This window comes from Lycium barbarum, chromosome 3 (genome assembly GCF_019175385.1).
Source record: "Lycium barbarum isolate Lr01 chromosome 3, ASM1917538v2, whole genome shotgun sequence".
In the NCBI taxonomy this organism is placed as follows: Eukaryota; Viridiplantae; Streptophyta; class Magnoliopsida; order Solanales; family Solanaceae; genus Lycium; species Lycium barbarum.
Window position 1 is genome coordinate 119914302 of NC_083339.1, and position 24843 is coordinate 119939144.

The window sequence follows — 24843 nt, forward strand, 5'->3', positions numbered from 1 at the left end:
AGTTTGACATTCGTACTTCGAAAAGGTTCACATAAATTGAGACTGGGGGAGTATATAAATTTGTCTGGCTAGAAAGCATTTCATTAAGGGAAAATAGAAGTTTAAAATTATTTTTTTATTAAATTAAAAATGTGTCATTTTTTTGGGATTGACCAAAAAAGAAATGACAAAATAAATTGGGACAGGGGAGTATGTGTGTATTAATTATAAAAAAGGAAGTTTGACATGTATAAAGGACTTTCTAGAAATTTAAATTGTACAAAAGTATTAAAAAAATGAACAAAGAGTTTTTTTTGTACTTTTAGTTACACGTATTTTTATTAGTTGGTGACATTAGGTTCATAGTACATATCTTCTCCAGCAAAAAGTTAGTCAAATAGGTCACCTTACCAAAAAGGGCATGAAAGTGCCTTTATTCATGTATAGTACCCTTTAGTAGGAGAAGCAATAAATGATAAAAACAGGGGCGAATTTAGAAGAAGAAACTTTAGTTGACAAGCCTAGTTATAATTCAACTGAGGACGACAAAACCTGTTAGATTGGCCTTTGTATATATATAATGTAGGAAGTCCTAATAATTAAATTTCAAAATTCATTAAGAGTTACCTTAATCTTCTGGATTAGGGAAAAACTATAAATACAAGACTTTGTTCTAAATATGGGTTAGAAAGGAGTATATGCCTCCTTAAAAGTATTTTATAATTTTATAAAAGGAGTCTAAAAGATTTCTAAAATAATTTCTTTTTTGAGAAAGTAAATGAATACTAGCACTAAATTAAATTACTAGAAAGGAAAAACAGAGAAAAAAATTAGTTTTGCATCTAGGCACTTTGAACTATTGGGAATAACTTTTTCCTTTTCTGAAGCTGCCGAAAGGATTGTGTAGTGATACACATTCAATGACTTCAAATATTTATTATCAATGTGTTCGTTATATGTAAAAGAATTTAAATTTTAGTGAAATGAGCTTATGCATGTATTCCTACTGATTAATGACGAAGGGTATTAGAAATATTGATTGAACTTTTTTTCTTTCATTAGAAAACTCTATTATAGATAAAACTGTCATTTACTATTTTTTCCTCAAATTATTATCTAATAATTTTTATAATATTTCACCTATTTTCGAGTCTTTTTTGGCTTTGGAAACCCACAGTTATTTTTGGAGTCCTCTTATCTTTAGTAAATATTTTTTGTTAAAGTAAAAAAAAAAACACCATTATTTTTGGCAAAATAATAACTACCATAGGAGTCCTTTTTCCCTAATATTTAGTGATACATTTAATTATATCCCTAAATATAGGTTTTCTTCCCATACCTTTCAACTTTAGGAGTCCTTTTTTTTTCCTCCTTATTGTCGTGACTTCTTTTCAGCAAGGAGATAAATGTTTGGTTCTTTCTTTAAGTAAATAATTTCTTATTGAATAAAAATTGTAATGTCGAACAGTTTACTTATAGTTATAATAGGACTCAAAATTAATCAAGAATTTGTCCACTAGGATTTTAGTAAATCACCACCACTACATACAACAACTATACCTAATCCGTAATGGATCCCTAATTAAGTAATGACTCTATATTTATATAAATAAAAAGGTTTTGCTTATTATGGGTTTTACATAAAATTTGCACCAATTGTTGTTTGATATCGTGATTTCTGCTAACCCTGCCTGCATTTCTGTCTTTTTTTTTCTCATGTGTAGTAGACTTTTTATGCCTTTGAGAAAGAACAAATTACAAGGAAGAGAAATATAAAAGAACAGAAAATTAAGGACAATGAGACATGAGGAGATTTAATCAATTACAGACATTTAACTTAAACTGCAATGAAATTTTTACCTTAGTAATATTTTACCTTATATGTAATGTAATGAATCATAAGAAACTGAATCCCTTGAAAAAAAGAATTATAGCAATATAGTTTCAGTCTGTCCCCAATTACTATAAGTGAATATTTTCAACAAAGCTTGTCATTTAGAGCCTGTTTGGATGGGCTTAAAAAAAAGCTACTTATACCCCAACTTATTTTTTTAGCTTATAAGTTGTTTTCAGCTTATAAGCTCCTTTAGATAAGCTAAGTCAAACGGGCCCAATTATTTTTTTGAACTTATTTTAAGCACAAAATGACTTTAAGCTGGCCAGCCAAACACTCAAAAAAGCTGAAAACAGCTTATAAACTGTTTTCAGCAACATATAAGCCAATCCAAACAGGCTCTTAGTATAAGAAATCAATTGATACGAGAACTTTGAAGTGTAAAGGAACACAAAATATCAACAAGAATTATCGGATGAGCAAATTAAATCGACTTACCAACGGTAAATAAAAGAATCGGAATTTAGCTACGAGCAATTTAGCAATTGATTAATGACGAAGCTCGTAGCTAAGTCCAATTTTTTTCTGAGACATTTGTTGTCAAATGAGGTACGCATTTTGCTCACGCGCAAAGCGCGTACACTAAACTATTATACACACACCAGGATCTATAAAAAGTATTTTTGATGTAGATACAGAGTACTATGAATATAGTAGAAGTTACTTTTTTTCCTTCTTATTTATAGATAATATGTAGAGCAATATAATTAATAAGATTACAAATCATAATTAATAAAAATGATACATTATAATTCTAGGTGAGAGAATATTGTTATATATTATTGTAAATTTAATTAGGAGAGATATTTTAGGGATATGAAAGTTGTACACAGTGTAATTAAATGTTAAAAATAGAATAAATTGTACTTATGTACTGAAAGTAATTATAATTTTTAAAATACCTTTTCAAAAGGTTGTGTTCTGTGTAATTTCCTCTCTTAATTTCAGTTGGTATCTCTTTTTAGAAAGAAATTAGAATTGATCCAACTAGTATTGTTTGGCCCAATAGAAAATTGCTTCCTTTTTTATACCATCTCAAGATGTCGTTCAGTGTATGTTTGGTACGGAGAAAAATGTTTTTTTTTCAATTTTCATGTTTGGTTGGTCAAAATATTTTGAAAAACAATTTTCTAAGAAAATAAATTCCTTAAAAATTAGAAAAACGACTTTTCTAATGGAAACTAGATGGCGGGCTAAACACTTTGAATTATAGTGTATCTATGTGTATGTAGTTGTGTTTGGGTAGTGATAATTTATATATTTTATATTGTTAATAAACATACATAAGTTTGCACTGTTTATATATATATATATACTATGTTCAAAACACGATTAATATAACATTGTAGTTTGTGCTCGTATCCAAAACTTTATTATATTAGTGTTTGCTACAGATACAAAGTTTGCAAAAATTTATTACTACTTTTTAAAAGAGAAGACTTGTTTAAAGGAAACTATTTTCCTCTCTTTGAGACAAAACAATAGCAATATTTAAGCATCAGTTGATACTTTGAATTTTAATTCGATTAATTTAAAGGTATAAAATATTCTATTGTTAATGTATGTAGATTGGACCTAAACAATACTTATTATTTTTTATCAAATTTTGATTTGGATAATTCTAATTCTAATTATTAAATTAATTTTACATATGTTTAAAACGAAACAAATTAGAAATTTGATTTTCTATTTAAACGAAGAACTACTATTTTTTAATTTTTTGTGAATATTCTACGTTTAGCTCATTTTACTTGTCATGTTGTCTTTTGCACGTTTTTTTAAGGAAACGTCAATTAGAATTTGAATTTGAATAATTTACCTTATTTATTATTTGATCTCCATTTAATATTATTTTTTCTTTTATAACATTAATCTCTTTTCACATTTATTAGAGTAAGAATAAAAATGAAAAAGTAATTAAATTCTATCTTATTTTAAAATATAAATATTTTAAGTATATTTATTTTAGTAAACATAACAAATAAATGACATGGCGGAATAGCAAATACAACAGTTAAATATCTAAATTAGATCTCAGGCTAATATAAGAAAAGAAAGAAAATTGTATTGTTTGGCTACTTAATCTTTTGAAGAAAAGCAATAATATGGTGTCCACATTTTTTGCTGTACAATAATTTCATTTGCTCCCACTAATGGGTTGATACGCATGTGGCAATGAATCCACCATTATTGACTTAATGGGGATACTTTGAATTACATGAATATTGTTTGATTTTTTAATATGGGGTGCATTTTTTTTTATATATATATATTGCTTGTTTTTTAATATGAGATCCACTATTTTTTATTTTTTATTGATATTACTTGATTTTTTTAATATGAGGTTCACTTTCTTTTTTTTTTTACATGAATTTGGAAGTGGTGGGGTCCACTATTATTTTTATTTTTAATATATTGCTTCATTTTTTTAGGGTGGGGTCCACCTTTTTTTTTTTGATACATGAGTTGGAGGTGGACGACGAAACCACCCCCAACTCATGCTTCTAATATAGTATATAAATAAATATAAATAAGAAACAGGAGTTTCATAAGTGACATTTCCTCACTCACCCACCCAAGGCCCTCAACCCCCTGCCAACCCTGAACCCTCACTCCCCATCCCATCCCATCCCTACAGTGTTTTGCTAGATTACATATAAATGCTTGTGGGATAATATTTCTTTACTTACTTACTCAACACTAGAAAACAATGAGAAACCCACTTGTTTTTCAAGAAAACATTTTCCATCATACCAAACACCATGTAACTCAAAAATATGCGAGACCCAATGTCCTTCCAATACTGCTATTTCTCCACTATATTCTCTCAAGTTGAATTGATTACATGTATGCTCATTGAACTTTATTCACTCTTAAGTCTCTAATAATAAAAGTCAGAAAACTCTTTTGCCCCATCAAGGTAACTAAACTTTACCCCTATAACAAGAAAAACTACCTATCACCAGATAAATTGAGTTACCTTTACGTGACAAAAACTAATTTTGTGACTTTATTATGATAATGAATAGTTTAGCAATTATATGTGAAATTGACCCTCCGCCAATTACAAAAAGTCAATACTCGGGCTCCCGCGTTCACTAAAATACTGTCTCAAAATGCTTGTTCTCTTTTTCCTTTTGAATTGAATAAATCTTCAGACAAAGTTTTAATACACTTCAAAAACTACAAAAAAAATTGTAGGTCCTCATTACTTTTCTTAATATACCCTTTCATTCCACAATGAAAAAGGTCAATGTAGACTATCACATTGGCATGAAGATTACTAAACTCTCTGCTATAAGATTGAGACACGCCATTATGGAAGAAGCCAAAGCACTAAACGCTAAAGAATAGTTAGAAAAGAAAAGGTGCTTTCATGTTCGTGTATGGGTGCATTGTGATATCGACTGGATGGATTCATATGAAAACATGAACTAGTGTACCGGTAGAAGTAGCTTTGAGAATGTGGATATTGGGAAAAGATGAATACTCATTTTTTGCATCCTCCTAAGTCCTAAACCTTATGAACAAATTAGTAAGAAACAATAACATATGGCCTTTTTGGTTTCTTAGTAATCCCCTTTTATAGTTTCCAAATATAAGCAACTATATAGGAAAGAACAGATATATTTACTCACAATGCGAAAAGTAACAGAACTTGAAAGACAAAAACAAACTAGAGAAGATATACATCGAGTGTGATTTGTTTCGACAATGGTTTTAAATTTGTTGTGTGAGGGAGAGGGATGAAGTCATTTGTCAATCATGGCATGGGGCGACTATGAGTTGAGTAGGGCAGCGCACAAGAAGAAAGCAACCAAAACTTCCCGAAATCAAAAGAAACCAGATGATACCACCTATCTCAGCATAAAAGTTAACAGTCCAAACGAATTATTCACACTTGACTGAAAACTGGAATTCCTTTGTCATCAAAGGGAAACAAGAAAGAATTACCAATTTCTTCAAAATAATCAAACGGGGGAAGCAGCTCTTCCAAGTCGAGTAGACTGGAGTCCAGCACTGAAAAATATACTGGAGTGATGTTGCTTCAGCATTGAATCCACTAGATTTCGGTGTCAAATAGGCGGATAGTGACATTTGAAACCATTCTACGGGCAAAAGGAATATAACTCAAACTGTACCTGTAAACCAGACAATAGGAGCAAAGTGGTGAGGATAGCTCTGGTTGGTTCTTGGGAAGTTTCAAACAAATCATTTTCTGAACAATTTCTTTTCTCAATTCTCAGTTTCTTTTATTTTCTGGAAATGGATAATGTGCATATATCTGTTACACGAAAAATTTCCTCTTCAAGATCACTTTCTATCAAGTGTATTGGAATCATCTAGCAAGCTAACACCACTTTTGCCTCAAGTGGACCTACAAATCAAGTTAGTGGAATATACTGTATACAGATGTGTCGTTCATTCTCTGTTGAAGCAGCTTCACTAGAAGTTGGGTTTGGGCATCATTGGTTGAATACAGTGGGTAAGTTAGTTTCAACTACCAAAATTAGCTGATTCAATAGTTTCAACTACCAAAATTAGCTGATTCAACCTTATACCTGATTAATTCTATGCTGGGACTGTTAATTATGCCTGCTAATGGTGATTTTGGACAAAGATGAAATAGCAGGGACCAGTGTCACCAGCCAAGAGTTTTTCTGTCCGTCTTTTTAGGGTTCATATGATAGACATTGGGGAAGATGTCTTAGGATTCGTTTGCTTCAAAATCTTTTCTGAAACGTAATATCTTTTGGATATAGTTAAAGGGGGGGGGGGGGGGGGGGGGGGGAGGAAATGGAGGAGAGGGGGGGAGGAAATGGAGGAGAGGGGGGGAGGAAATGGAGGAGATACTTTCACATGTTTGGAAACAATAAAGTAGCATCTTCTACTGGGACACAAGTGGTTGCATCTTTATGTAGGACTCAAATAGGTGCATCTTTTGGTCCCCATGGCCACAAGTTCTTGAGGAAGCAATCTCTGTTCACAAAAACCACTTGAAAATAGGTGTTGTAAGAAAATTTGTTCAAATAGATAGGGGAGTTCCAAACCAGCAACAAACCCTTTCTGGCCCTTTCTAATGTCCTAGCTTCAAAGCCTTACCATCCCTTCACCGCCTCCACAGAAAGATTGGTCACTTTCTTTTTTTGGATTAAGTCTCTAAACTCAAATTCTCTCTAAAACGGTACAACAGACGGTGCAGTGCTGCCTAGGCACTAATTAGCTTCCGATGTACTCTATGGCATTGGTTTGATTAAAGGAAAGGCAAAGCCTTCAGTTCAAGCTTTGAAGGTAAGTTTGCGTAGTTAGGTGAGGAAAACTAAGAAATGATGAGAGTAGTTTTTGTCCTTTCAAATATAGTGGCATGTGCATAATGAGCTAACCAGATTTTAGTGATTATTTTTCTGATCATTCAGAGTCTGATAATGAACATTCCCTATGAAATCACTGAGAATACCTCAATCTTCAACGAGTTGAAAGCTGAAGTTGAGAATTAACTGAAAATCTGAATACTTATGATTTACTGGCATGCACTAAGAAAACCTGATTCATGGAATCTCAACATTGTTAAGCAGCAACTCTAAGTCTCTAACCATCTTATATCTCCGTTTCCCATTCATCGACTACAGGTGGCCTGGACTGCCTCAACAATTCAAACAGCTGGAAAGAAACCCCACCCATGTCCTCCCTTTGACATGTAAGTACTCCTAACATACCAACCTCATTATATCTATTCTCTTACATATTTCAGCGTAAAAACTAACACACCTATGGATGGCAAGAAATCACAGATGGAGACCCTTTTTTAAAACTTTCAAATAATGACTAGTTTCGGATCGACATGACATACGTATGGCAGGTTTTGGCACCAAAAGTTTCTGAAAGAACATATATTAAATGACTGAAAATATTAAAATTAAGTATCCTAATAACTGAAAGTCGTGAGGTAACTTCAATGGAGAGGTTGAGCAGATCTGAATGTCACCTTTGCATTTATCTGATGCATGCTATTAATTTAACTTCTTAAGAACAATCAAGTTTTTAATGAAACTTCGACACAAATTTGGTTGGCAAGCGACCAAGGAAGATCTATGAACCACAAATGAGACATTTGTTAATACATTTTTTCCTTAATTCCTTAATGTAATTTGTGCAGTTTAATTTTGAATTTCAACTTCACACTTAAGATGGAAACACACAGCTCTATCCTTGGACTAGAACCCTGTTATCTCCTTTCTTACTTTTGGGCTAAACTGTAACTTACAAGGTTAAAAAGGATGTAGCTTGTTGAAAGACAGTACATGCAAGAAACACTATTCCAGATAGATAAAGGAGATAAGCAACTGACCAGATAAGGGCACAGATCTCGCATATGATTGCAAGTAGTGTCAAAATCTTACTGTGGATCTGCAGAAACACGTAAATGACAAACAGAAAGATTGTACTTCAGATAACGCTGATTAGTGCATGTAACATAACAAGGTAGAGTGACTAGTGATATATATCTTTGATATAGAGAGAAGTCAGACCATGGGAAGCAGCAACAAGACAGTAAAAGGAACATAAATGTTTGCATCACACAGCAAAAAACTATTATGCTTTTACAGTCAAATTTTCAACATCACCGCCTCAAAACTACTATTAAGTAAAATTTATCTCGCTAAGTCAGTCATCTTCCCCTCATATCAACAGAGAGGGTTGCTTGTTAATCTTGACATAAAAAAAAGAAGATAATAATAATAATAATAATATCTTTCTATTTATTAGATATCTTCCCTCAAGCGGAAGGGAGAGGAGGGATGACCATTACTTTAGCTGATCTCTTATCTATCTAATAAAAAAGGATATTGGGACGCAGAATTAATTCCCCTTGTAACATTGGATTTTTAACAGCACTACATTTACCTATAACTACAACTTCCTCATAAAAAGAAGGAACTCCTACAGGATAGCCTTCACCTTGGAAAGGAGACTAGGCAAGGAAGAAGATACCTCTGGTGCAGTAATAGATATGATTATCGCATTGTCTTCCTTCAAAAAGAAGGAGAGCAGCTGATTTGCGACATGCCCAAAAGGGATGAGTGCAACAACAACAACAACAACATACCCAGTTGAATCCCACAGTGTGGGGTCTGGGGAGGGTTAAATGTACGTAGACCTTACCCCCACCATGGTAGGGAGGCTGTTTCCGAAAGACCATCGGCTCAAAAGAAAACAAGAAAACAAGGGGAGAAAAGTCAGATACCGACAAGCAAATCAAAGCAATGCGAAAATGAGAAAAAACAAGGGCAAAGAAGTCATGATAAAACAGCATGGAGAGACAAGACCCAACACATAAAAGCAAGAAACAAAGGGCAATAAAAAGTAGAGCAAAACTACGCCTACTAGTGCGACAGAGAAGCGAGACTACCTACTAGCCTTCTATCCTAATCTGAGCCCTCCACAGCCTCCTATCTAAGGTCATGTCCTCGGTAATCTGAAACTGCGCCATGTCCTGCCTAATCACCTTTCCCCAATATTTCTTTGGCCTTCCTCTATCTCTCCTAAAACCGTCCATAGCCAACCTCTCACATCTCCGCGCCCAAAAGGGATGAGTGCAAATAAAGAAAAAAAGAGTACTGGACTTTCCTAGTACTGTATATCAGAAGAAGAGAACTCTAATATATAATCCATCTTATGTTATTAATCTAGAAATAAGTATTATTGAGGAAGAGGATCACTCTAATAGATAATTTACTGTATGGCACAGACACTTACCAAGAGTGCACAAATGAGAGCTAAAACAACACATCCTGTATAAATTGATGTGGCATACACACGAACAGGATCCATCATCATTGAAATTTGCTGCACAGGTCCAATCAGAAAAGCTGTGCTGCCGTGAGAACATCCAAGTTCAGAAACACAGAAAGTGTAAGATGATATGAAATTCAAACGCATGGCTGATATCCAACAACATATATCTATCCTGGATACTAAAAAGGATAGTATAGTAGGAGTAAAAACATTAAAAAAAAAAAGCTAGTACAATAATTGAAGGATTGGAAAGAGTTGAGAAATTCCATGCGAAATCAATTTCCGTATATTGATTTGAGAGCCACATTTCTAACTTTTGTAAAGCCTAACCTTCTAGCAACCAGACATGGAGACAGATTGGCTAGAAATGGAAGGAAAGAAATGGAAAGGAAACATGGCATATTTCGACTTGAAAATGCAATTCTTCTCCTTTCCTTCCCTTCCTTTTGATTCCACTAAATCAGTAAATCCAGTGAAATTATTTTCCCTTCAATTTTCAAAATGCAAAGTAGAAGTAAAATCGAATACTCTAAAAAATTTAAAATGACAACAAACAACAGTATAGTTAATCAGTTCTAACAATTAAAAGTTCCATATTTCTATACCCAAGCATATTGTAGCATACCTTCCAATGGCCAACATGTTGCCAAAAGTAAATAACAAGGTAAACTTGATGGGCTTGACGAACACAATCATCGACTACAGGCCAAAATAAAATAAAGGCAAAACAATAATCAGCTAAGAAGTTGTTAATAAAAAAATGCAGTAGCCAAACAACTAATAGATCTGGCCTGTTTGGCCAAACTTCTAAAATCAGCTTATTTTGAAAAGGGTTTTTTCCTAGAGTTCTTTTCAAAAAAATATTTTTGGTGAAGTCGGTTGTGTTTGGCCAATTAATTTAAAAATTACTTTTAAGCAGCAATTAGTGATTGATCAAGCTTTTACAAAAGTGTTCTTCAAAAAAGTGTTTTGGGGAAAAGCTATCTTCTTAGCTACTGAAAAACAGTTTATGTTGCCCCCGCACTTATTTTCTCCTAAAAGTTTGACCAGACACTGACTTTTCTAAAATGAGCATTTTTGGCCTCCCAAAAGCTTGGCGAAACAGGCTAAACAGTGAGTAGGTGGTCATACCAGGAGCATTAAAATCAAGCCGGCGACCAGACAGGCCGCGAAACCATAGATTCTCTGCACAATCAAAATCCAAGAATTCACGATAAATCAACTTGGGTTTTAGGGGAAAAGAAAAACTGGATCTTGTACATGGGGCAGTGAAATTGTGAGATAAATAATGAGTGAAAATAGTAGTACCTGTAAAGGGGAAAGAGAGCAGAGAGCTTCTTGATCACCAAACAGATTATCTTGTTGCTCTTCATTTTCCCCCAAAATGGATTCGTTTAACTTCCACATTTTTGTTGAGACTGACTTGGGGGGTTTAGTCAGCTGATCATCAATTACCTTACAAATTCCAATCTAACAGGCCCTACTCTTCAACAAGGGTATGAGCATGCACGTTGGTGGATTGACTTGATAAATTTCAATGAATTAATGGAAATGGAATGATCAAATTAGCTGAATGATTTCATCCTTCAAAGAATTTTTGCTAAAATAATGGAGTATTGTTTACTTCTTATTATAAGAAAAATAAAGTGTCAATGATATTTAATTAAAAGGAGTTGTATTGGCCATGAATAAAATTGGAATGTTTACAAGGAAATTATTTATATTTGTTCTTGTAATTTTCGAAAATGTATAATTTTGCTCTTTGTTGAAAATTTAGCTCATTCATGTCCTCATCTATAATTTTGACTTGAAATTGACCTTAATTAATTTAGATATTACTTCAAATATTTGTTTGTTTATCAAATTGACTCCTTATTTTAATTTAAAATTTAAAATACATAATTTGAAAAACTTATTTTAGGAATTTTTTAAATTCAAATTTTAACTCACAAAACTTCAACTCTGTTTCATGCAAACATAATTTCAATTTCCCAATATCATTTTTCAACTTAAACTTCAATACTACTTTCTTCATATCGCAACTAAATTATGTCGAACAACCAATTTAGTATAGTCAAAGGATGAGTTTTCACCTTCTTATTTTAAGGGATAGTGAATACTACGTTATTGGTAGGATCTGAAGTCTCTACCTCAGTTGTGGAAGGCATGGAGCTCACAAGGTGAACTAGCCCTCAACCCCGAGTTTCAATTTAGAAACTACACTCCACTTCTCTTTTTTTAGAAATTGTCCAACATTTTCTTCTTTTTGTTTATGTAGATTCGTCGCGAGGATCCTCCACTCGTACAAAGGAACATATTGAGTCTGATAGAGATGGAGTCAATGAAGGACAACCGAAACTTACTCGAAAAGGCCCCTCGGGCGACAGCGAGAAGCCCCTTGAGTAGGGAAGACCACATGTACCATGTGGATCTTGATCGCAACACCCAATAGGCCACTAGCAAACAAAGCCACCAGACCAACATTGCAAGCAGTAGTGTCGTCAGGAGACATTTTGGAATACAACCTTAAGCCCGATAAGAGAAAAACCGGCACTAACACCCTTCTCTTCCTCCGTGAGCTCGTGTCAGCCTCTAGATTCAAAGGTGTTACGTCACCACTACCACCAAGGTGTGACCTAAAAACTTAACTTCATCGAACAAACTTGTATGAAACAACTAAAGGCCTTTTTTCAACTAGAAGTCGGTGGGGCACGCCCTTCAATATCTCTAACAAAACATGCACACCCATCCCTGCCAGAACAACTGAAAAGTGGAAAAAAATAAGCATTAATAGTTAGAACAACGATGAAGCCAATGTGAAGAAAATGAATGCAAAGCTCTCTATTTTATGGACGAATGAAAATGACCAGATAAAGCATAATGGAGTAATTTTTTACCTCTTAGAGAATCGAAAGGATGAGACGATTCGATTAATTAACTTGAGAAATGTTCTTAAGATTAACGAGAAATCTCTTTAACCAGAATTATTAAGATCATTTGTTTTGGAGAATGAACAACGCACGATACCCGAAGACACTGTCTCATCAAAAGCCCAATGATAACTACTGGAATCAAGCGGACACAATTAATTTGCAGTAACACGCTTATCTTACGAACGGAGGACACGTGTCCACAAATTTCAAAAGTAAAGCTTTTTTTTCTTTATGCTTTTGGCTGCTTCCTTCCCAAGGCAAACATGATTCGGCCTTAGCAATTGGATGGACTAAGTACTGTAGTGGTAAAAAAATATACACACCCCAAGCATGTCCTAGACAGATGGTCCTCAGACTTAATTCAAGAAAATGACCTAGCGTCTAAACCAAATGACCCAGATAGGATGAACCCTCAACTACGACCTCACTTGCCTTGGACAAACCAAGGCTTATGGACCCGAGCCACGCCTCGCATTAACCAATCTTCCGCGTAGCAAGCCATGCCACAGATCTCTCTAACCGTTTTGACCGAGTCTCAAGGATTACAATACATGTGTAGCAAACTCCCTCAACAATCTCCGTGAAAATCGTCCCAGTTGTCGAAACAATTCAATAGACTAACAAAAGACCTGACAAGTTAGCCGTGGAGTCCAAACACTCAGATAACTATATATATCGGACAAAGGATACACTTCAGAACTTCAACCAATTCTACTCAAACTTAGTCTTCCCTATTCACTTTACTCGTGAGATTACACTCGTATACAAAGAAAAATATTGCACTTTACTCTTCGATAGCTCCCAATAAAGGAGATCATTTGTACCATTTGATTTCAACTCCCTATTCTTGAAGTTATACCTTACATTACGGATTCAGAGGACACTAATAAGATTACTCAATGCTTTTCTCTATTAACCATTTTCTGTTATTTCAATACTGTTCATCTTTACTTTTCACGCATCGTTATAGGTCTTGTTTATAATCGGCTGTATAACATATATTATTATGTATAATTATCTTTCTTACATTTCAAAATTAAATACTTAGAAACATCCATATAACGAAAGTCCATACAAAGATATTATGCAATATTTTCATTATATATGAAGTTTAAGTTTTTATGCAAATAGTATATTTACAATCGGTAAATTAGTACAACTTGAGAAACAACTAAAATGCAAATTGAAATGAAGAAAACATTTTATAATAAATTTTATGAGAGTATTTAATGAACATAATTTACATGCACAAATTTCAAAAAATTATTAGTTTGAGTGGTAAGAGCTCTAAGATATACTCCCTCCGTCTCAAATTATATGTCGCCTTCTTGTTTTACAACCCCTTAAGAATTACTTCCTCCATCCCCAATTTATGTGATATATAGTTTGACTAGGCATGCAGTTTAAGAAAGAAAGGAATACTTTTGAAACTTATAGTCTAAAACAAATCATATATATTTGTGTGACCGAAAATTATTTCATTAAGAGTAAAAAAAAAATTAAATTATTTCTATATATAGAAATGTATCTTCTTTTTCTGGACAAACTAAAAATGAAAGTGTATCACATAAATCAGGACAAAGGAAATATTAATAATGATGAATATTTGACTATTTTACTCTTATTTATGTTTAAGTTATAATCTCTTCATTAAATATTTATTTTATTTATATGTCATCTCTATTAATGATAAAATTTATTAAAGGTAAAATGGCGAAAAAATAATTAATTATGTGAACTTCTAAAATCACGACAGGTAATTTAAACGGGAGGATTAAAAACAAGAGCGTATTTCTACTCTAGTGTAAAAACATTTTTATTTTAAACGCAAATAAGGAGGATAAATGATTTTTCTCCCCATCTGAAATCAATAGTAGCACTATCACAAGTTTGTACTCCCAACTCGGAAAACCGAGCTCGGCAATTTGTTGTTGGTGCAAAGGAGGAGGTCTAAACCCTAATCCTTGCAGAAGGTAAATTAGTAGCCATGTCGTCGACTCTACTGGAGGTGACTCGTGCATCTCACGAGGAAGTTGAACGGCTCGAACGGCTTGTCGTCAAAGATCTCCAGACCGAGCCGCCGACTAACAAGGACCGGCTCCACCAGAGCCACCGCGTTCGTAACATGATTGAGCAAATCATTGACACTACACATAAGCTGGTAATTTCTCCTCCTTCATTCTACAGTTAAAATTAAAGAGATAATTATTAGCTGTTTATCACTTTTTCACACCTTAACTATTAGCTAGCTGTTTTCTTTTTCCTACCTTAACTATCACATTTTGTGTGTTACAACATAACTCAACTATCCTATCACTTGTTCCCTTTTTTCTACTTGAAAACCCTAAATCCTGTCAGGTAGGAAAACGGAACAATTGATAGAGTGATATTTGAGGTGTGTTTTTGACCATTAACTCTTAAATTAATGTTGCATTTTAGTTTTTGTCAAGTTAACGATTGGTGTGTCTGTATGTCCATGTGTGTTATAGGTAGATATATATGAAGATAAAGACGGTGCGAGGAAGGATGAAATTGCAGCACTAGGAGGCCAGACAGCAACTGGAACAAACGTGTTTAGTGCATTTTATGACAGATTGAAAGAGGTTAAAACAGTCACCACTCTTATTTTGTGGTTACTTAATTTATTTTTGTTTTGTTTGATAAATTTGCTCTCTGTGTTTGTGCTTGTGATATTTAGATTCGTGAATACCATAGAAGGCATCCTGCTGCGCGTGGTATTATTGATACCAGTGACGAATATGAGCAGCTCCTTAAAGAAGAACCTCAAATCGAATTCAGTGGCGAGGTCAGTGTCACTCTCATGTCTATTCCTGTTGCTTTTTTACAGGAAAATAGTTGCTCGTATTTTTCTTTCGGACGAGATGATAAATTCTCGCTGCATTTAATGTGAGTTTGCTTGAAATATTTATAACTATCAAGGATTTTAATAGTTTTTAGCACATTACGTGTCTACACTGTTTATTTATTGGGCATTGGCTAAGTTGTAAACATCACTTTCTGCTCTGAATATTTGTAGACAGATCTTATATAGGGCCCGTTTGGCTTAGCTTAAAAAAAGCAGCTTATAAGCCAAAAAAAATAAGTTGGGCTACCCCAACTTATTTTTTTGGGCTTATTTTAAGCACAAAATGGCTTATAAGCTGGCCAGCCAAACACTCAAAAAAGCTGAAAACAGCTTATTCAGCTTATAAGCTGTTTTAAGCACCTTATAAGCTAAGCCAAACAAGTTCATATTACCAGTCAGCTCTTCCCTGATAGTGAGGATTTTCTATTATCTGATACAGCAGTTGTGTTGAAAAGCTAATGGCAACCGAACATTCACCAATCCTGTAGCTTTATGATAAGGACATTATCCTAGATAGAAGCCTATGCTCAGCCGTTGGGCTTGTTGACAGTTTGTCGTGCAAACTGGTGTTGGCATTGAACTTGATTAGACTTCCTTTGTATACTAACTGCAAAAGAGACAATTCGAAGTTTATATACCCTTTTTTTGAAACTGAGAAGTTTATATACTTTATAGCTGATGTTTATGTGAATTTTTCAATAATAGTCTAATGATTCTGCAGTGAGATTATGCTTATGTGTAACTTTGTATTAGTTTTAACTTTTAAAGCAAGAATTGTTTGGTTGATGTGTCCCTCTGGTGTCTATTGCTTTTTTTATGTTTGCTTCTTGGTAATTGTGTGATACTATTTGTCTTATATCCCATTTTGCTATTGTGAGATGCTGACAGGAAGGTTCTGGGCGATACCTTGACTTGCATGAATTGTTTAACGAGTATATCAACTCCAAATTTGGTGAACCAATTGAATACACAGCTTATCTTGATGTATTTTCCCAACCGCAGAAGATTCCCCGTAAAGCAAAGTCAACAAGGTAAAAATGTCAGTAGTAGTTGGTCTGGAATATTCAATCTTTCAAATCAGATATATCGTTCAGAGTTTGTTTCTTGGTACAGTTAAATGAAGTTAGACAGTTTCAGGAAACAACTTTTGAAATAACAGCTACTTCAATAACTGCTTGTTAGCTTGGGAGAAATCTTGTTGTTCCTGTAAAGGATGTAGTAAACTGGTCCCTCCTCTTTATGATCCCTATGTTTTTCTGATATGCAATATTTGTCTTTTTTGCTCTTTTAACAGGCAGTACCAAGAATATTTGCAGAAATTATTGGAGTATCTGGTCTATTTTTTTGAGCGGACAGAACCCTTGCAGGATCTTGATAGAATATTCTCAAAGGTGCTATTTTCTTTTATCAACATGGTGTCTCTCAATCTGATTTTTATTATTGAGTGATAATTGCTTACTTGTTGCACGCTTCTGTCGGATATCACTGTGAAGTGTATACAGAGTCCTTTATTCATTTAATATAATGCGCGCTAGCACTGTTGCGGGTTATTTGAAAAGAGCGAAATAGGAGAGCATTTGAAGGGGTGGAACTAGATATTGTAAAGTTGCAAAATGGTCTTTTGTTTCTAGTTGGCTTTTGGTGTTCCCATGTGACCCCTGTTTGTATAGAAGATTGGGTCTCCTTTTTTGAGAATCATGTTTTGATGTAGGTTCTCTCTTTTTGGTATACGGCTTGTATGCGGGGTCTTTTTTCCCCAAATTGTTAATAATATTATTACCTTATCCAAAAAAAAAAGGGGGAGAGTTTAGTGAACACATGCCTAGAAGGTTTCTTTTATCTGTTTCTAGAAATTACTGCAATTTTTGAGATTCGTTTGCTATGTGGAAGTCACCTTCTCATACGAGACATAGTATAAATTCTCTGTTTTATAGTTGCTTCTGAAACAGTGTAGTTTAAGGATTATGTGTTCTGATAAGAGGAGCTTATGCTGTCATACTTTGAATGTGATGTTCAGATTGGCATTTTAATGGTTGTTTTGAAAAATTCCAGAGAAGTCACAATATTGTCGCGTTTTATCTGTGAATATGATTGATCTTTCATGCTGCTTATGGTTAACTTCTATATGCGCTTATGGAATGATACTTGACTTATCCCTACCCACCCACCAGCCCCCCTCACCCCCCAAAATCACATATGTATGGTTGTTTATTCTAATAACTAATTTCTGACAGGTTGCAAGTGAATTCGAAGAGGAGTGGACTATGGGCAAAGTAGAAGGATGGGAAAATAATGGTCAAGAAAATGGAAGTGCTCCAGAGAATCATACTGTGATTGATCTTGATTATTATAGTTCAGCTGAGGAGCTGATGGTAGTGGGACCAGAGAAGTTAAAGGAGGTATGAAAGTTTCTTAAAATTGTTTCTTATCTATGGTTTTGAATATTGCTGCACGACTTTAGTGTGCTGGATGTTGATATGGACCTTCAATGTTGTGGCATCTGTTGTAGGCATTGGGAGCAGTGGGATTGAAGACAGGAGGTACTATTCAGCAACGTGCTGAGAGACTTTTCCTTACCAAGGTCAGTTGCTAGCATCTTTACCCAGGGATCAAGTGTTCTCCTCTTTATGGCTGAGGATTTGATTTGCTTCTTTTTACAAATTATTTGTGAATTGGTTTAGACATGCATAAATTTGTTGTTTGATGTTTTGACAGAATACACCGCTAGAAAAACTTGACAGGAAGCATTTCGCAAAAGGCTCGCGGAAACCAGAACGAAACGGTGTTATTGCAGCTCCTCAAGTGGGTAATGATGTAAAAGAGATTGCTCTTCTGGAAGCCAAGATAAGAAAGCTATGTGATCTGTTGGATGAGGTCGGTGACACAACACTTTATTATTTCTCAAAGGGAAAGATATCTAAGGCAACATGCTCACGTTTAATTAATGTGTAGTAAATTAAGAAAATGGATTCTTATGCACTACCATAGCTCCAATGTTTTGAGTCATGTTTGAGCAAGATATCAAGCATGGTGTGGATCTGCATTATGTTAAACCCTTGAGTTGGTGGCTAATTTTTTCAAAATATTTTATTACCTTGCAGACAATTGTGCGGACAAGAGAAAATGTTGAGAAAAAACAGGCTTTGACATATGAAGAAATGGAGGCAGAACGTGAAGAGGTAATTCATGAGAAACCTGCAACCTTATATGGGTAGAAAACTCCATTTTAAAAGAAATTGATGCCTTAATTAAAGTAATATTCTAAGTTAAAAAAACAGTATTTCAAGTAAACAAATGGCAACAATCCAGTCATGACTTGCTGTTGGTTCATTTGATCTGACTTACCTTTTGTCCTGAATTGGATTGTTCAGGATATTTGATCATGCTAGATGATGCCTGTCAACACCCCCCCCCCCCCCCCCCCCCCAACACACACACAAAAAAAAAAAAAAAAAAAGGGAAAGAAAGAAGGAGGATGATGTCCATCTTCCCAATAGAAAATCTCACTAGTTGTGATATCATTAAATTTTGAAGTGTCCCATTTTTCGTTTCACCTTCTAAATGACAAAATTGTTAGTTTCCCATCTTTAACCTGCTTATCATAACAAAATTCATTTTTAAAATTCCAACATAATGAATTGTTATAAAGCAATGTCTTAATCATGTAGAGTAGGTCTAGGGTCTATCACAATGTCAAATTAGTAGTGTAGAGCACTTCATTTCTGGTATCTTCACTAGTTGGACTTGGACATTCTTCAATCTCTTCCAGATGATACATGGAATTAATCATATAGAGTACACAGGTCTGGGCTCTCTGAGACCATTTTCAAGGTTCATGCCCTATTTGTTTGCACTTAATAAAGGTCTGAACTTACTTTTACCGAAGGGTGTGGCCTAGTGGTCAATGAAGTGGGTTGAGCACCATAAGGCCTCAGGTTCAATTCCTAGCAGTGACATAACACTAGGTGATTTCTTCCCATCTGTTCTAGCCTTGGTGGATAGAGTTACCTGGTACCTGTTGCTGGTGGGAGGTGGCAGTTGTCGCTGTGGAATTAGTCGAGGTGCGTGAGAGCTGGCCTGGACACGACAATTATAAAAAAGATGTGAATTTGAATTATTCTGATCTCTTCTTATTGAGTGCATCTTCTTTTTCTTCCTACAATCACTTGTTAACTTAAATATGTTAGAATCATTCAGATCTTGTATAGAGCCTTAAAACTATTAAGATATTTCCTTAAAAAATGCATGCGAATGAAATATTTTACCACTATATTGATTGGCACCAAGGTTAAACTCCCGACTCAATATTCATTGACACCAAGGCCACCCTGGGTGGACAGAGTTACCCCGTACCTGTGCTGGTGGGAGGTAGCCGTTATCAGTGGAATTAGTTGAGGTGGCGTGCAGGCTGGCTCGAACACCACAATTATTTAAAAAAGAATTATTGCCACTTTAAAAAAGAATTATTTAAAAGCAATCACGACCACCACCACCGCTATCATCCACCTCCACAACCTGACACGTCTACCACCAACCTCCACTATACAACTACCACCATCAGCCATCACCACAAATCGCCAGTCACCTCCAATTACTTCCATTACCGGTCACTACTACCACTAGTCGTCACCACCAGCCTCCAACTGCACTACCCACCACTAACCAATCAACCACCACCAGTGCCAGCCACTGCACATCCATCACCTCTAGTCACCATTAAACCATGCTAGCATCCTCCACCAACCACGGTCGCGATCAGTCACCATGTTACAACTATTATCGCCAACCACCACTCGAGCTTTTTGAGTGTGGTTTATTGGAAAAAGAACTTATACAACACTAGGTAAACTGATATGTTTAATATTGTGGATATACTATATATTATTAAATTTACTTTAGTTTCTAAAATAAAATCAATCATACACATTCAGTATTCAGATGCGGAAAAAACAAAGGATTAATTGTTGAATGTTCAGATCTAGATACATGTGTAACATCTTAATATCCAAATATGTGTTCAGATTTAGACATCTTCATCTTAATAAAAAGCAAATAAATGGAGTCTTAAACTAAGATCTGGCTGTAACTGCAATTTTGTCCTTATTAAAAAATTAAAAATGAAAAAGAAGAAGTTGAGGGACTTGTGATCTATTAGTTACTACCATTCTTTTGCCATTTTTTTTTTGCTGACGTTTTGTGCAATCATTAGATTAGTAATTCTGATTAGAAGAATAATCATAAGTGGAAAGAACATGTACAGCACCCTCTCGTTTTGTTTAATAAATATAGACAATGAAGTTTTTTCCTTGTTTTAGTTGAGATCATAGATGTTGAAGTAGAAGATACAACGGAAAAGCCCCTTGAAGTTTATTGCATTGACTAGTAAGAAAGCGGAGTAGAGAATTTAACAGAACCATAAAACATGTCCCTTAGGGACCTTTGGTCACACTTTTTTTTTTTGGTTTCCCATCCGGTGTCCGGTACCTGCATTGGGGCCCGACTAATCCGGATTCGTGCCGGGTAGTCTCACATTGGGGGGCAAAGCACTCCCTAACAAGACCTTCGGTCACACTTGTTAATTGGTTTTAGTTTTTCATTTTAGCATATGTTGCCTGATGTATAAGTTGCCATCCTTTCTGACAACAGTGCTGTTTTGTTTATTTCTTTCAGGACGATGTGCAGGCTGAGTCTGAGAGTGATGAAGATGACCAACAAATTTATAATCCTCTGAAGTTGCCAATGGGCTGGGATGGGAAACCTATTCCTTACTGGTTGTATAAGCTTCATGGTCTTGGTCAGGTAGTTTCTGTGGTGTGTTTGGTCATTTTTCTTATTTTTGACTGTATAAAAATCTTGCGTTGTATTTTACAGTTGCCATTTGTATTTTGGATGTTGACATATATTATCTGCTTGCATAGTTCCAAGCCATGTATTGAAGATTGGAAATCTTAGTTTTTAGCTCTTGAATAGGTATTTGACTTGGAGTGATCTTTGTTTTTTAATTGAAATGGTAAAGGTTCATTCCTCATTGATGTCGGCATCGCATGAGCCCAACCAACCCCAAAAAACACTTAGTTAACCTTTTTAGTTGGAGCAATCTATCCCGTGAATGATGTTATCCCCCTCTTAGATTTCATTGGCTCCCTCTCAGTGGCTTAGTAGCCTTGAGTCTTTTGCTCATGGTTTTAAACTCCCAGCTCTTACTAGTTTTCTTTTGCAGTGTCTGGAGTTTTTAACCTTTTCTTTGTAAAGTTTTGCATCTGCTTGATGCTTTTGAATATGAATATAACAACTTCATCAAAAAAGAAAAAAAACCAACCCCAAAAGCACTTCGAGTAATCTTTGCCTGGGCGCTTGCAATGGTGTTCTTTTTGTTCTAGAGGTCCTTGTTATGGACTTTGCTAGTTTAAGCTTTAGTTCACCTTGATTAAAAAAAGGCTTTAGTTCATCACAGATTTGTTGCTTTGGTACAGTTTGTACTGCTTACAACTTTTCTTTGGAGATGGAAAAGCACCCCTTCTACTCTGAACCATGCCTTAAAAGTACATTCAAAAACTTCCTTACCTGCCTCAAAAAGAGTGGAAAGGATGAAAGGGAAAAAAAGATTTCACCCAAAGAAAAATAGAGAAAGGAAAAATGGATGAAAAATGGGTCTGGAAGAGGATGCTTCCATAGGATAATAACCCTTTTCTTTACTGTAATATCTAAATGATTATAGCTGTTTGCTTGTTGGATCAATAGGTGTTATCTGCTGCCGATGGTTGATTAGCTTTGTTATTCATCTTATATGCCACTTATTTTGATATATGAGCTCTTCAGCGCTTTTGTATGAATGATTTCAGGAGTTCAAGTGCGAGATATGTGGGAACCATAGTTACTGGGGCCGTAGGGCTTACGAGCGGCATTTCAAGGAATGGAGACATCAACATGGGATGCGTTGTCTTGGTATCCCCAATACTAAGAACTTCAATGAGATCACATCAATCGAAGTATGTTTCTTTAAGCTGCATTTTCGGTTCGGTTCAACTTTGTCACAATATAATGTTGTTTGTTTAGTTTTCGAGATTTTAAACCAGTAAAAACATCTGCTATTCATAATCAAATGAAACTGCAAAACAACTGCATTATTCATCTGAAAGGCGTCTATATTTAACCACACTGATTATTCAGAATTAAGGGCACCTATTCATTTACTTTTTTGCTGTATATATTCAGCACTCTCAGTGCTTCTGCTTCAATATAATTATACCTTAACTGATCCAAAAAATAACACTGATCATTCAGACATCAGTATTGCTTATGTTGGCTTTACGAGTGATCTTCCTAAAGTACATGGATGTTCTGGATGAAGGAAAGGGAGAGAAAAGAGGATTTTCACTTTTGCTTTTTGCCTTAATTACTAGCGAGAGAAAGGTTTGTAAAAAGACACATAGTAGTTTTGTTTGGACAGAAGTAAATGAAAGAGACCCGCTGGGTGCAAACAATTTCTGAGGGCCATCGGACTGGGAAACCCTGAATTACCCGTGGTGCACTTGCGGGAAACTCCTTGCCGAGGGCCTGTGCACCCCCGGGATTAGTCGGGGCTCAAAGAGACTCGGACACCCGGCGCTAATAAAAAAAAAAAAGAAGTAAATGAAAGAGACCTATTTTAGATGGAAATTTGTAATGCCAAAAGGACCATAGACTTGTGAACAATTAAAATCTTTTTCAGGTATGCTGTGTTGTATGCAATAATTCCTTTCCCTTTGTTTCGATCATTCTGAAAACAAAAAATTAACGGTTTCCTCCTCTCATTTCTGTTTGTCCTGGTTTCTGTTCCTTGTCTTCCATTCCTTCCAAAATTTATTTTGGGATGTCTTAATTTTGATTGTTTTCCTATTTTAGAGGCCAAGGGATTTTGAGTAAAGTTCTTTCATTGTGTTTTGTCATGTTCCTGATAGAGGCTGCAAAAGGGTAAACAGGGTGATAAATTAGTAGGTATAAGCCCCCATTCATAATCTGCTTATCTGACTTTTATACCCATTTTTCGATCCGTATTACTTCCAGCAGAAGATTCTCTCTCTTCAAATTGTGTCCTACTTCTATGTTAATTGCGGTCTCAAGTGCGATATTTCTTGTGAACCAAGCTGTTGAGACACAACCTGTAGCTTTTGAGTAGAATTTGCTGGTGATTGGTAACAGTTCGACATGATTTAATGAATTACTTTATTCATCCAAAAAAAAAAAAGTCATTGTGATTTTAGTAGCTTAAGAACCATTTGACCTGACTTACATGTTAGGACAGACGGTGATGCCTTTCTGCGTCTGCCGTCTAGGCTTAAAAGAGCCCTTACCTCTTCTTTGGATCTGTGTTAATCATGTCTTAGTTTATTTTTGTAGTCTGATGCACTTTTTGCTGTGTCACAGGAAGCCAAGCTACTTTGGGAAAGAATCCAAGAAAGACAAGGGGTGAATAAGTGGCGCCCAGATCTTGAAGAAGAGTATGAAGATCAAGAGGGCAACATCTACAACAAAAAGACATACACTGATCTACAACGCCAGGGATTGATTTAAATGAATTTCTGTAGAGCTCTCATTCCATGTGGCGGTATGTTGCTTTATTGGTTTTAGTTGACTTGGGTGGAAATTTTCTGCTCCTTTTGCTTATGCATTTTCTTTTTCCTAGATGATATCGGGCAGACCAGATGTCTTTGTTTTGGTTGAGCAAGCACTTGTTTTCAGTGAGCGACTGTTGATGTATTCACCTGGTAACTCCTCAGAAGTTACTTGGAATTTCGAATTCACTAAGTTCGGACCTGGTTACTCCTCAGAAGTTACTTGGAATTTCGAATTCACTAAGTTCGGAAACTGAGGGACAAGAGAGAGAAACCTCTTTTTGGAATGTATGAAATGTCACGCATTGGTAGTGACGAGGATGTCTTTAGATGGGCTATCGATGTTGTTAGATTTAATTTTTGAAACAAACTCGTGGTCGTTGGTATTTGATCGTTCTGATGAAGACATCCAAATATTTTTGTATGCATCACTGTTTCTATACTTTTATAAGTTACTAGTTTCTCGACACATGCGCCGCACGTGTATGCCGAGTCATGCAATATACATTTTTATGAAATAAAATCAATATTGTTGATATAAAATTTTTGTTAAATTATTCATAAAAACATTAAATAAATACAAGTTTTTGCAAATGATCAACATGGATAATCGTGTGATGACTTGTTTGTCAAGGTCGAGAAGATTTGATCTCATCTGGACTTCTGAATACAAACAACAATCAAATTAAAATTTAAATCTAGGTTGAAATAGATGTTTGTTTAGTAGTATTTTTTGCTACTTTGATCACCATTATAGTTTAAAATTATATACTAATAACG

The 24843-nt window shown here is 35.0% G+C and overlaps 2 protein-coding genes across 2 annotated transcripts; one reads left to right on the plus strand and one right to left on the minus strand.

Moving 5' to 3' along the window:
• Positions 1 to 5482: 5482 nt before the first annotated feature.
• Positions 5483 to 11350, minus strand: LOC132632066 (uncharacterized). The gene is made up of 6 exons (XM_060347861.1): positions 10979 to 11350; positions 10802 to 10855; positions 10296 to 10369; positions 9632 to 9749; positions 8223 to 8281; positions 5483 to 6015 (listed from the first exon to the last, which is right to left on the minus strand). The coding sequence occupies exons 1-6, from the start codon at positions 11075 to 11077 to the stop codon at positions 5937 to 5939; spliced, it is 483 nt and encodes a 160-aa protein (XP_060203844.1). The 5' UTR covers positions 11078 to 11350; the 3' UTR covers positions 5483 to 5936.
• Positions 11351 to 14435: 3085 nt separating this feature from the next.
• Positions 14436 to 24532, plus strand: LOC132632067 (splicing factor SF3a60 homolog). Its single transcript, XM_060347862.1, has 13 exons — positions 14436 to 14764; positions 15093 to 15206; positions 15302 to 15409; positions 16358 to 16500; positions 16764 to 16860; positions 17704 to 17868; positions 17979 to 18050; positions 18185 to 18343; positions 18571 to 18648; positions 21140 to 21268; positions 22312 to 22458; positions 23876 to 24056; positions 24135 to 24532. Exons 1-12 carry the CDS (start codon positions 14591 to 14593, stop codon positions 24020 to 24022), a joined length of 1533 nt encoding a protein of 510 aa, XP_060203845.1. The 5' UTR covers positions 14436 to 14590; the 3' UTR covers positions 24023 to 24056; positions 24135 to 24532.
• Positions 24533 to 24843: the final 311 nt, after the last annotated feature.